The following is a 12,061-nucleotide window of genomic DNA, read 5'->3' as shown; positions in this document are numbered from 1 at the left end:
GTTGGATTATGAAATCTTTTCTAAAATTTTAGTTCAGATGATGATAAACCATTGCGCGCAAGGAGTATCCCCTGTTCGCGCATACTCGAATGATTAAGTGGATTGCGTGTTCCCATGTGGCTGCAATAATTGACATGCAGAGGGGAAAATCGATTACTAGAAATTGCTTACATTTGGTGAGCACCTGCTTATTGAGTAATGTTTTAGAGTGTTATTAGATAATTCTGCGGGTTTCTCTCAGCGCATTTTTTACTAATAGGGTCTTTTACTCTATTCGAACTTTAATGTCCTATCAGAGATGGAATAAAAGCGAGAGTATCATTATGGCTAAAATATGGTACACCTTCATATAGGTTCGAAAGTCTTTCTTTTCCTCTTCGCTACACAGAATTTAGGGGGTGGGTTGCTATTAGAGTAAAATCCAAGCCATTTTAAGAGTTATTTCTGAGAGGCTTTAATGAAAATATCTCTTGTCAATTGATCTATTGAATGCACCTGCCTGTTACATTCTATAGATTTAAATCTTGATACTAGAAAAATCACGTTTTGAAAATTAGACATGCAAACGAACAAAAAGACATATTTTTGTATTAGGTTATTGCTGAGATAGTTTAATGAGAATGCCACGTTTCTTGAGCCAAGACAATGTATATTAACGCCACCGTGCCAATATGTGGCTAGCCCATCGTAGCAAGCAATTCTAGAGAGGATTTGTTGTTATTAGAGGTTTACGCCATATTAAAACGTATTTCTGAGAAATCCTAAGGAAAATACCTTGTTTCTTTGACTGGGTGTTAGGTGTCACCACCATGCTACGAAAGAGTTCTTAAACACCTCCCACCTTAACTTTAAGGTGTAGAACATGTTAGTCCAAGCAATTCAAAAAAAAGAAAATAAAGTGAGACGTGAATGTCGCAGTGAGTTCCGTCTATTTTTTCGTTTTTTTCCTTGTTTACTAATCGTCAGATGATAATAATATGAACGATGCAGTGATTAACATGGCTTTTAAGAAATTGTCAGCACATATTGACCTTTTAAAGTAAGATTAAATAATAAAAAATAAGTTTTTTTTAAACTGGAAATAAGGATTATTCAATTTCTTAACGTTTTTGAATTAATGTATGTTTTGAAATTGGCTCTCCGCACATGAATAATCTAAACGAAATTTCCATATTAATTTATTTTTTGGCTAAATAGCTTTCTCATAGTTTTGATCAAATGATTTTGCGAAAAAAGGAGCGGGAGAAGGGGAATAGTTACCCTCCAAGTTCTTGGTTACTTAAAAAGGCAACTAGAACTTTTAATTTTTTTCGAACGTTTTTATTAGTAAAAATATATGTAACTTACGAATTAACTTACGTAACAAACTTCTTTATTCGTATGTCTTTACTACGTATATGAGGAGGTTTGCCCCCCTCGTCAATACTTCGCTCTTTACACTAAAGCTTAAATTTTATCCCAATTCCTTAAGAATGACCCCTGAATCACAATGGCCTTGGAAAAAATAGTTGAAATTACTAAAAATATTTTAGCGTAAAGAGCGAAGTATTAGGAGATGAACCCCTCATATACGCAATGATTTATGTTCGTTTTAAGTTTTAATACTGCTCCTTGCTTTCAGTTGAAAAAACTTCTTCATTTTTTTTCATTTTTTTTAAATGCTTGAAAATCCTGCGCCACCTTCATGGAAATTTTCTTCTTTCATGACAAATTCCTCCACGGAATGTTCAACCCACGTAACCCTCTCCCCTCAACCCCTCCCCCCAACCAAAAAAAAAATCACCCTGAAAATGTCTATACACTTCCCAATAACCATTACTATATGTAAACGCTGGTCAAAGTTTGTAACTTGCAGCTCCTCCCAAGGGGACTTTGGGGGCATAAGTCGTCCCCAAAAACATAGTTATAAGGTTTTCCAACTATGCTGAATAAAATGGCTATTTCAAAATTTTGATCCGGTGGCTTTGGGGGAAAAGGAGCGTGGGAGGGGGCCTAGGTGCCCTCTGATTTGTGTGGTCACGTAAAAAAGGCACTAGAACTTTTATGTTCCGTCAGAATGAGCCCTCTCACGACATTCTAGGACCGCTGGTTCGATAGGATGCCCCATGGGTAAAATATAAAAAAAAAACATGCATCCGTGATCTTGTAGCAAATAATACAAAATTCCACTTTTTAGTAGATAGGAGCTAGAACCTTCTATTGTATGGCTCTGATACGCTGAATCTGATGGTGCAAATCTGATTTTCGTTAAGATTCTATCACTTTTAAGGAGTGTTTCCCCCTATTTTCTGAAATAATGCAAATTTTCTCAGGCTCGTAACTTTTGGTGGGTAAGTCTAAACTTAATGAAACTTATCAAACAGTTCGTGGTAACGAACTGTAGTAAGGAGCGACCCGGCTCAACAGTAACTGAAACTCTAAAAAATGAAATTTTGATACCAATAGTTACATCAAAAGAATCACATTACAATGCTGAGTTTAAATATATAAGTTTCATCAGGATTAGTCTTACCAATCAAAAGTTACGAGCCTGAGAAAATTTGCCTTGTTTTAGAACATAGGGGGAAACACCCCCTAAAAGTCATACGATCTTGACGAAAATCACACCATCAAATTCAGCGTATCATAGAACCTTATTGTAGAAGTTTCAAGGCCCTATCTAGAAAAATGTGGAATTTCGCATTTTTTGCCAGAAGACAAATCACAGATGCGTGTTTATTTGTTTGTTTGTTTTTTTTTCCCAAGGGTGATCGTAGCGACTTAGTGGTCCTAGAATGTTGCGAAAGGGCTCATTCTAACGGGAATTAAAAGTTCTTGTGCCCTTTTTAAGTGACCAAGAATACCACGCTCATTTTTTCTCAAAAGTCACTGGATCAAAATTCTGAGATAGCCATTTTATTTATCATAGTCGAAAGACCTAATAACTATGTCTTTGGGGACGACTTACTCCCCTGCAGGCCCCGAGGGAGGGGCTGCAAGTTACAAACTTTGACCTGTGTTTACATATAGTAAGGGTTACTGGGAAGTGTACAGACATTTTCAGGGGTATTTTTGGTTTGGGGGGGAGTTGAGGATGGAGTTACGTGGGATGATCTTTCCATGGAGGAACTGCTCATGGGGGAAGAGACTTTCAATGGAGGGGGCGCAGGATTTTCAATCATTATTTAAAGAAAAACAATGAAAAAATAAATATGAAAAGTTTTTTCTACTGAAAGTGAGAAGCACCATTAAAACTTAAAACGAACAAAAATCATTACACATATGAGGGGTTTACCTTCTCGTAATCCTTCGCTCTTTACGCTAAAGTGTTTTTAGTAATTTCAACTATTTATTCTATGGTCTTTGTGATTCAGGAGTCAATCTTAAGGAATTGGGACAAAATTTAATTATTAATGTAAAGAGCGAGGTATCGAAGAGGGGTGAGCCCCCTCATATACGCAATAAAAACATACGAATATAGAAGTTCACTACGTAATTTAATTTGTAAGTTACGTATATTTTTTATTTATGAAAACGTTCGTAAAAAATTCTAAGTTATAGTTGCCTTTTTAAGTAATCAAACACTGGAGGGCAACTAGGCCTCCTCCCTAGCTCCTTTTTTCTCAAAATCTTCCGATTAAAACTATGAAAAAGCCATTTAGCCCAAAAAAATTAATATGCAAGTTTCGTTTTAATTATTTATGTGCGGAGAGCCGAGATCAAAACATGCATTAATTCAAAAACGTCCAGAAATTAAACAAAAAAACAAGTTTTTTTAAAATGAAAGTGAGGAGCGACATTTATACTTAAAACAAACAGAAATTACTTTGTATATGAAAGGGGCTTTTCTTCCTCAACGCCTCGCTCTTTACGCTAAAGTTTTTTACTGTTTTAAAATGTAGAGTTAAGAGAAAGAGTCAAACTTTAGCGTAAAGAGCGGGGTGTTGAGGAGGAAAAGCCCCTTTCATATACGGAGTAATTTCTGTTCTTTTACTGTTTTTTACTGTTTTAAAATGTAGAGTTAAGAGAAAGAGTCAAACTTTAGCGTAAAGAGCGGGGCGTTGAGGAAGAAAAGCCCCTCTCATATACGGAGTAATTTCTGTTCTTTTACTGTTTTTTACTGTTTTAAAATGTAGAGTTAAGAGAAAGAGTCAAACTTTAGCGGAAAGAGCGGGGCGCTGAGGACGAAAAGCCCCTTTCATATACGGAGTAATTTCTGTTCGTTTTAAGTTTAAATGTTGCTCCTTACTTTCATTTAATTTTTTTTTTAATATATTTAAAATCAGCAGTAAAATGCAATTCTTTTTATGTAACTATTGATATCAAAATTCCGTTTTTTATAGTTTTGGTTACTATTGAGCCAGGTCGCTCCTTACTACAGTTCGTTACCATGATCTGTTTGAATTAGAGATCGTGCCACAACAAAGTTCTGTTTTCTGTCACTTTGTGCCTTAGAACATCAGTTTCTGCCCAAAAAGGATAAAAATACCGAGAACTGTAAATTTTAAGATAGTTAACCAGTTTTTGAGCTCTAAATTACTGCAGAGTGTTTTCAGTTTCTGTAATCGCAGCAAAGTGGCATTTTCTGCTATTGTGTACCACAAAACATTTTTGCCCAAAGAGGGTCAAAATGCCAATTCATGCAAATTCTAATTAATTCAAATGATTTTTTAGGGTCTAAAACACTAAACGGGAGGTTAAACCCCCTCCCATCATCTAAGATGGTTCTAAAGTATGATATGAATGCCGCAGTGAGTTCCGTGTTTATTTGTAAATCATCAGCGGATAATGACATGAATGCTGCAGTGATTTCTAAGGTTTTTTTATAATTCGTGTTTAATTAGCCAAAGAGATCATGCCACAGTAAACTAGCCTTTTCTACCCTTTTGTGCTACAAAACACCAGTTTCACCCAAAGAGGGTCAAAATCACTATTATAAAACACTTAAATTAAGGGCTTGCACCCCTCAATCTTGAAAACTGGTTAGCATACATTATTTGTTTTAAAATTTCTTTCTGTCATGCTAGCAGGTTGCTACAAAATCTCTGAAAGATGTGAAATGGCTCAACTAATTGCTGCCGACTCTCTACGTCTCTTTTAAAATAAATAAAAAAACTAGTTTTTTTTTAAAAGAAAGTAAGGAGCGACATTAAAACTTAAAGCGAACAGAAATTACTCCGTATATGAAATGGGTTGTCCCCTCCGCAATCCCTCGCTCTTTACGCTAAAGTTTGACTCTTTGCCACAAATCTACTTTTTAAAACAATTAAAAACTTTAGCGTAAAGAGCGAGGGATTGCGGAGGGGACAACCCATTTCATATACGGAGTAATTTCTGTTCGCTTTAAGTTTTAATGTCGCTCCTTACTTTCTTTTAAAAAAACTAGTTTTTTTATTTAATTTCTGAACGTTTTTGAATTACTGCATGTTTGATTTTGGCTCTCCGTGCATAAATTATTAAAATGAATTTTGCATAATAATTCTTTTTTTTGGCTAAATGGCTTTCTTTTAGTTTTGGTCAGACGATTTTGAGAAATAAGGGGTTGGGAAGGAGGCCTAGTTGCCCTCCAATTTTTCGGCTACTTAAAAAGGCAACTAGAACTTTTAATTATTAACGAACGTTTTTATTAGTAGAAATTATAAGTAACTTAAGAATTAACTTACGTAACAAACTTTTATATTCTTATATTTTGATTATATATATGAGGGGGTTAGTCCCCTCGTTAATACCTAGCTCTTCACACTAAATCTTAAGTTTTGTCCCAATTCTTTAAGAATGACTCCTGAATCATTAAGGCCGTAGAATAATTAGTTGAAATTGCTAAAAATACTTTAGCATAAAGAGCGAAGTATTTATCTCCTCATAAATATTTCGCTCTTTATGCTAAAGTATTTTTAGAACCCCTCTTTTGCGTAATAATCTCTGTTTGTTTTAAGTTTTAATGCTACTCCTTACTTTCAATTGAAAAAACTTTTTCATGTTTATATTTTCATTGTTTTTTTTTAATAGTAATGCTAGAAAATCCTGCGCCCTTTTCATTGAATTTCTATCCCCCAATGAAATATTCCTCCAAGGAAAGATCCTCCCACATAGCCCCTTCCCCTCAACCCCGCACCCAAACCAAAAAAATCCCCCAGAAAACGTCGGTACACTTCCCAATAACCATTACTGTATGTAAATATTGGTCAAAGTTTGTAACTTGTAGCCCCTCCCCCAGGGACTGTGGGGGAGTAAGTCATCCCCAAAATACGTAGTTATTATGGTTTTCGACTATGTGGAACAAAATGGCTATTTCAAAATTTTGATCTGTTGAATTTGGGAAAAAATGAGCGTGGGAGGGGGCCTAGGTGCCCTCCAATTTTTGGTCACTTAAAAAGGGCACTAGAACTTTTCATTTCCGTTAGAATGAGCCTTCTTGCAACACTCTAGGACCGCTTGGTTGATACGATGACCCCTGGAAAAAAAAAAACAAAAACAAAAACAAACAAATAAACACGCACCCGTGATCTGTCTTCTGGTAAAAAATACGAAATTCCACGTTTTTGTAGATTGGACCTTGAAATTTTTTTATAGGGTTCTCTGATACGCTGAATGCGATGGTGTGATGTTCGTTAAGATTCTATGACTTTTTGGGGATGTTTCTCCCTATTTTCCAAAATAAGGCAAATTTTCTCAGGCTCGTAACTTTTGATGACAAAGACTAAATTTGATGAAACTTATACATTTAAACTCAGCATAAAAATCAGATTCTTTTTATATATCTTTTAGCATCTAAGTTCCGTTTTTTAGAGTTTCGTTTACTATTGAACCGGGTCGCTCCTTACTACAGTTCGTTACCACGGACTGTTTGATTCTTCCTAATGTTTGCATCATAAAGCGCTATTTTGCATTTTCTGGGATGGAAAGGCTCGGAAGTATAATGAATGGGGAAGCGTTTTCTCCATATCCTTAATAAACAAGAACATTATTTGACAAAAAACAGCATAATTGAAACATTTTATTTATTTATTTTCGTTGTCATTTAAATGGTTGGATTTCTTTATTGAGAAATTCTCAAAGACACTGGTGACACCACACACCTCGGACTCTTTAGTTATGTGAATACGTTGCACTTTTCTTATAGGAAAGCTTAAGGAAGATAGGATGTAATGTTCAGTGTCTTATTTTAGCAGAAAAATCATACTGACTTCTTCAGTTTCTTTAATAAATTCAAAAACTTTTTGCAAGCTCTATTTTGAATGTTAAAAAAAAAAAAAAAAAAAACATAGTAGAAAAAAGGTTTTCCGTACAGAAGTAAAGAAGAGAGTTGAAACTTAAACCGAACCAGATTTATTGCTTCGCAGTTAAAGCAATATGTTTCTACAAAACTACCAAACTATGTGGCATGTGATACTTTTCAATATCTTTAGAATTCTAAGAACTTGTACTGAAAACTGAGCTTGCAAGAGTTCTTTAGACAATCATAAGTGTATTTTTGTTCTAACTTAGCACTCCATACTTAAAATCTCAATGTCAGGGGGTGTGAGTCCTGATGTCGCTAGTTATTTCATTTGTAACGGGGGTCAAAAGTGTAACTCTGTAAGCATAGTCAGAGTCGATCCAGCTTTAATTCCTTTTAATTTCGTAAGAATGTTCCTATTTAACAAAATTACTTTAGCTCAAGCCTAATCAATCTGAAATGTTGACGCAAACACAGGAAGATGGTTTCATAAAAGTAACCATTACATAAGGTGAGGTATTTAAATAAAAGGAAATTGTCTTCACAAGTCACGGAAGACCAAAGTCGAATTTGGGGTTTAGAACAAAAATAGGACAAGAACATCAAAAAGTTTAAAAACCAGGATAAAAATGTCATTTTATAAAATACATCGAAAAAAAAAAACACATAGGCTATATAGGTGAAAATATCAAAAAGGTTAAAAAGAAGTAAAACTTATAAAATATGAAAAAAATAATTAAAGAGGCTATAAAGAAATCAAAAGGATGAAAAACGAGCCAACATATACAAAACACAAGCAACAAATAATAAAAGGTGAATAACTAGTGGGATATTTTGTTATTTATTTTGAGCAAGGCCATAGCCAGGGGGGATAGGGGATTTGAACCCCTCCGAAATGTTTTCTGATTTTAAAAAATGTAATAACAATGAATATATAGAAAATGCTGATGTGTTTTTCACACCCCCTCCCCCCTTCTCCGAAACAAATAGGGAATATGTGTTTGATTGTAAGTATATTTTCGAGTCTTGAAATAAACGAAATAGGCTGTTACTTCTTCTTTTTTTTATTTTAAATAGTGCAACCCCTCCGCCTCCTTGTGACATTTTGGTGGAGGGGTGTAGATTTGAACAAAAAATCATAGAAAAAGCAAACGATGTATAAAATATGATAAATTGTACGAAAACTCGTAATATTTTGGACTCAATGGTCCTCGAAATGTATTAGCCTCCAAAACTCTTTGGTCAGCAGTTTTTTTTTTCAAAATGAATTTTGTTTTTTCTAGGAACAGAATTCCGTTGTTCTTACATAGCTACAGCAGCAACGCAATGGTTTTTGGGTTTGTCTAAAGATATTATAGATGAGCCGGAGAAAAATTGCACTGGGGAGTTAGCTCAATTTGGTACCAGTACTTATCTAGAAATATCAAAGGTTTCACAGGCTTTCAATGTGAGTATCTTAGTCAATGCATTTTAGAATAAATGCTCTATTGTTTATTTCAGAGTCTTTTCAACTGAAAAACTTAGGCTTTTGTTTTGGCCAGGTTTTTCTAAGTAATAAAACCTGAGATACTTCAACTGAAGAATTACTCCTGTAGTGACTAGAGTTGTTAAAGTACGTAACCTGAAAACCCTCAGCTGAAAAACTTTGAATCTTGCTCTGGTCAGATTTGTCTAAATAATAAACTTGATAACCTTAACTGGAAAGCTCAGACTGTTGCTTTGGAATCCAGTAAACTGGGGACAGGGGTCGGGAAAGCCCCTAGATTTTTTGCCCCCTCACTAGATTTCGAAAATACCTTGCTTTTTATATTTTCCTTGAAAAATGTTTTTTGTTAGTTTTGTTTTAGGGAGAGGGGCTGGAAAAGTTCTATGAAACCCATAAGATAGAAGTAAGTCTTTATATAATAATTCCCTATGTTCGTAAACTTCAACTCTGCCCCAATCATGTGACGTCTTGTGTCGGAAACGCCAAGCTTCGGGACTCTTTTTCGTCTTATTAGGCTATAGAGTTGATTCCATTTAAAGTACGGCGAGGAGATCACATGGCTAGACAATTAAGCTGAAGCTTTCCATGAAAGTTTGTTGGGAGAAGGGGACAAGGATGGTGTCAATTTTTGTGTCGGCAGAAGATGTTGATTTTTTTTTTTTTTTTTTTTTATCTTTGTGAAGAGTAACGCTACGAGACGTCAAATCTGGGTTTTCATGGCACTTTTGTCTTCTGCCTGTCGTCTGACAGCCTTTACTGCTAATATCTTAAAAGCATATGACAAGGTCTATATATAAAAGTCAATAGAAGCAACAGAATATAATTTGTATAAAAATTAATTTTGTTAAATAAATAAACTTTGAAAATATACATCAGTAAACTTTTCACAGTGGATAAAATGTAGACAGTAACACCTACGTCTTTAAGAATGTCCTGAAGAAACTCAGCCAAACATCCCATAGCTTTAAAAAACAAGAGCTAAGAGCTCATATGGCACTTGTAACGAGGTCGGAAGAGCCAAGAGCTCATATGGAATGAGCTCTAGCAAAATTCTAAGAATCAATAGATTGCTTTAAAAGGAAAGTAAGAGGCTTGATGCCGGTCGGGATTTAAAATAAGAGCTCTGAGTCACGAGTCCTTCAAAATATTAAAATTCATTAAGATCCGATCACCCACTCGTAAGTTAGAAATACCTCAATTTTTCTAATTTTTCCTCTCCCTTCAGCCCACCAGATGGTCGAATCGGGGAAAAGTACTTTATCAAGTCAATTTGTGCAGCTCACTGACACGCCTACCAATTTTCATCTTCCTAGCACGTCCAGAAGCACCAAACTCGCCAAAGCACTGAATCCCACCACCTAACTCCCCCGAAGAGAGCGGATCCAGTCCGGTTAGGTCAATCATGTATCTGCGACATTTATAAGCGTCTTCCAAGATTTCCCGTTTCCCCCTCCAACTCCCCCCAATGTCAAAATATCTGGTCGAGATTTGAAATTAGAGCACTGAGACATGAGTTCCTTTTAAATATCAAATTTCATTAAGGTCCAGTCACCCGTACTTAAGCTAAAAAATACCTCAATTTTTCTGATTTTTCCAAATTAACAACCCCCAGCTCCCTCAGAGAGAAAAGATCCGTACCAATTATGTCAATCTCGTATCTATAACTTGTGCTTATTCTTCCCATCAAGTTTCATCCCGATCTCTCCACTTTAAGGGTTTTCCGAGATTTCCGGTTTCCAAGATTTCTGTTTCCTCCCTCCAACCCTCTATGTCCCCGTATCCGATTCGAATTTAAAATGGAGCATCTGAAACATAAGATTCTTCTATATATCAAGTTTTATTAAGATCCGATCACCTATTCGTAAGATACCTCGATTTTCACGTTTTCGAAGAATTCCAGTTTCCCCTCCAACTCCTTTCAATGTCACCGGATCTGGTGGAGATTTAAAATGAGAGTTCTAAAGCACAATATCGGAAAGAAAGCAGATCTGGTCCGGTTATGTCAGTCACCTATCTTGGACTTGTACTTATTCTTTCCACCAAGTTTCATCCTGATCTCTCCGCTTTGAGTGTTTTCCAAGATTTCCGGTCCCCCCCCCCCTAATGACACTGGATCCAGTCAGAATTTAAAATAAGAGATCTGAGTTTCGAAGTCCTTCTAAATATGAAATTTCATTAAAATACAATCACTCTTTCGTAAGTCAAAAATACATCATTTTTTCTAATTTCTTAGAATTAACCCTCCCCCACCAACTCCCCCAAAGAGAGCTGATCCGTTCTGGTTGTGTCTGGGTATGCCAGGGGGGCTCACCCCCCCCCCCAACCTCCCCTTTATCGGATCCGGTCGGGATTTAAAATAAGAGCTCTGAGACACGACATCCTTCTGAACATCAAAATTCATTAAGATCCGATCACTCCTTCGTAAGTTACGAATACCTCATTTTACTTAATTTTTCAGAATTAACCCTCCTTCCCCAACTCCCCCAAAGAGAGCGAATCCGTTCTGGTTATTTCAATCACGTGTCTAGGACTGATGATTATTTTTACCACTAAGTTTCATCCCGATCCCTCAACTCTAAGCGTTTTCCGAGATTTTAGGTTCCCCCCACAAACTCTGTCGATCGGTCGGTCTGTCTGTCTGTCTTTCTGTCTATCCCGGCTTTGCTACTTTAGGCACTTTCAGGAAAGCTAGGCCGATTAAATTTGGCAGGCGTATCAGGAACCAAACCAAATTAAATTAGGAATTAGCGTTTCCCCGATTCGACCATCTGGGGGGGGGGAGAAAGAAAAATGAGGTATTTTTAATTTACGAAGTAGTTATCGGATCTTAATGAAATTTTATGTTTGGAAGGATATCGTGTCTCAGAGCTTTTACTTTAAATCCCGACTGGGTCCGGTGACATTGCGGGGAGTTGGGGGGGGGACCTAAAATCTTGGAAAACGCTTAGAGTGGAGGGATCGGGATTATACTTGGTGGTAAAAATAATCACAAGTCCTAGATACGTGATTGACATAACCGGAATGGATCCGCTCTCTTTAGGAGAGTTGGGGGGAGAGGGTTAATTCTGAAAAAATTAGAAAAAATGAGATATTTTTAACTTACGAAGGAGTGATCGGATCTTAATGAAATTTGATGTTGGGAAGGATATCGGGTCCCAGAGATTTATTTTAAATTCCGACTGGATCCGGTGACATTGCGGGGAGTTTGGGGGGACTAAAATCTTGGAAAACGCTTAGAGTGAAGGGATCGGGATGAAACTCGGTGTTAAAATAATTTAAAAAATGCTCTCTTTGGGGGAGTTGTGGGGGGAGAGGGATAATTCTGAAAATTAGAAAAAATGAGGTATTTTAACTTCCGAAGGAGTGATCGGATATTA

The 12,061-nt window shown here is 36.2% G+C and overlaps 1 protein-coding gene across 1 annotated transcript in view; it reads left to right on the top strand.

Annotated features, from left to right (window-relative positions):
* LOC136042625 (uncharacterized) overlaps positions 1–12,061 on the top strand; it is a 57,036-nt gene that overhangs the window by 42,121 nt on the left and 2,854 nt on the right. Inside the window, exon 2 of the mRNA XM_065727591.1 lies at positions 8,482–8,645. Coding sequence (XP_065583663.1) covers positions 8,482–8,645 — 164 coding nt within the window. The remainder of the gene's footprint in view (positions 1–8,481; positions 8,646–12,061) is intronic.

The sequence above is a fragment of the Artemia franciscana genome, unplaced genomic scaffold, assembly GCF_032884065.1.
Source record: "Artemia franciscana unplaced genomic scaffold, ASM3288406v1 Scaffold_1618, whole genome shotgun sequence".
Taxonomy (NCBI): domain Eukaryota; kingdom Metazoa; phylum Arthropoda; class Branchiopoda; order Anostraca; family Artemiidae; genus Artemia; species Artemia franciscana.
Note: the sequence above shows the minus strand (reverse complement) of the source record. Positions and strands in the feature narration are given on the sequence as shown.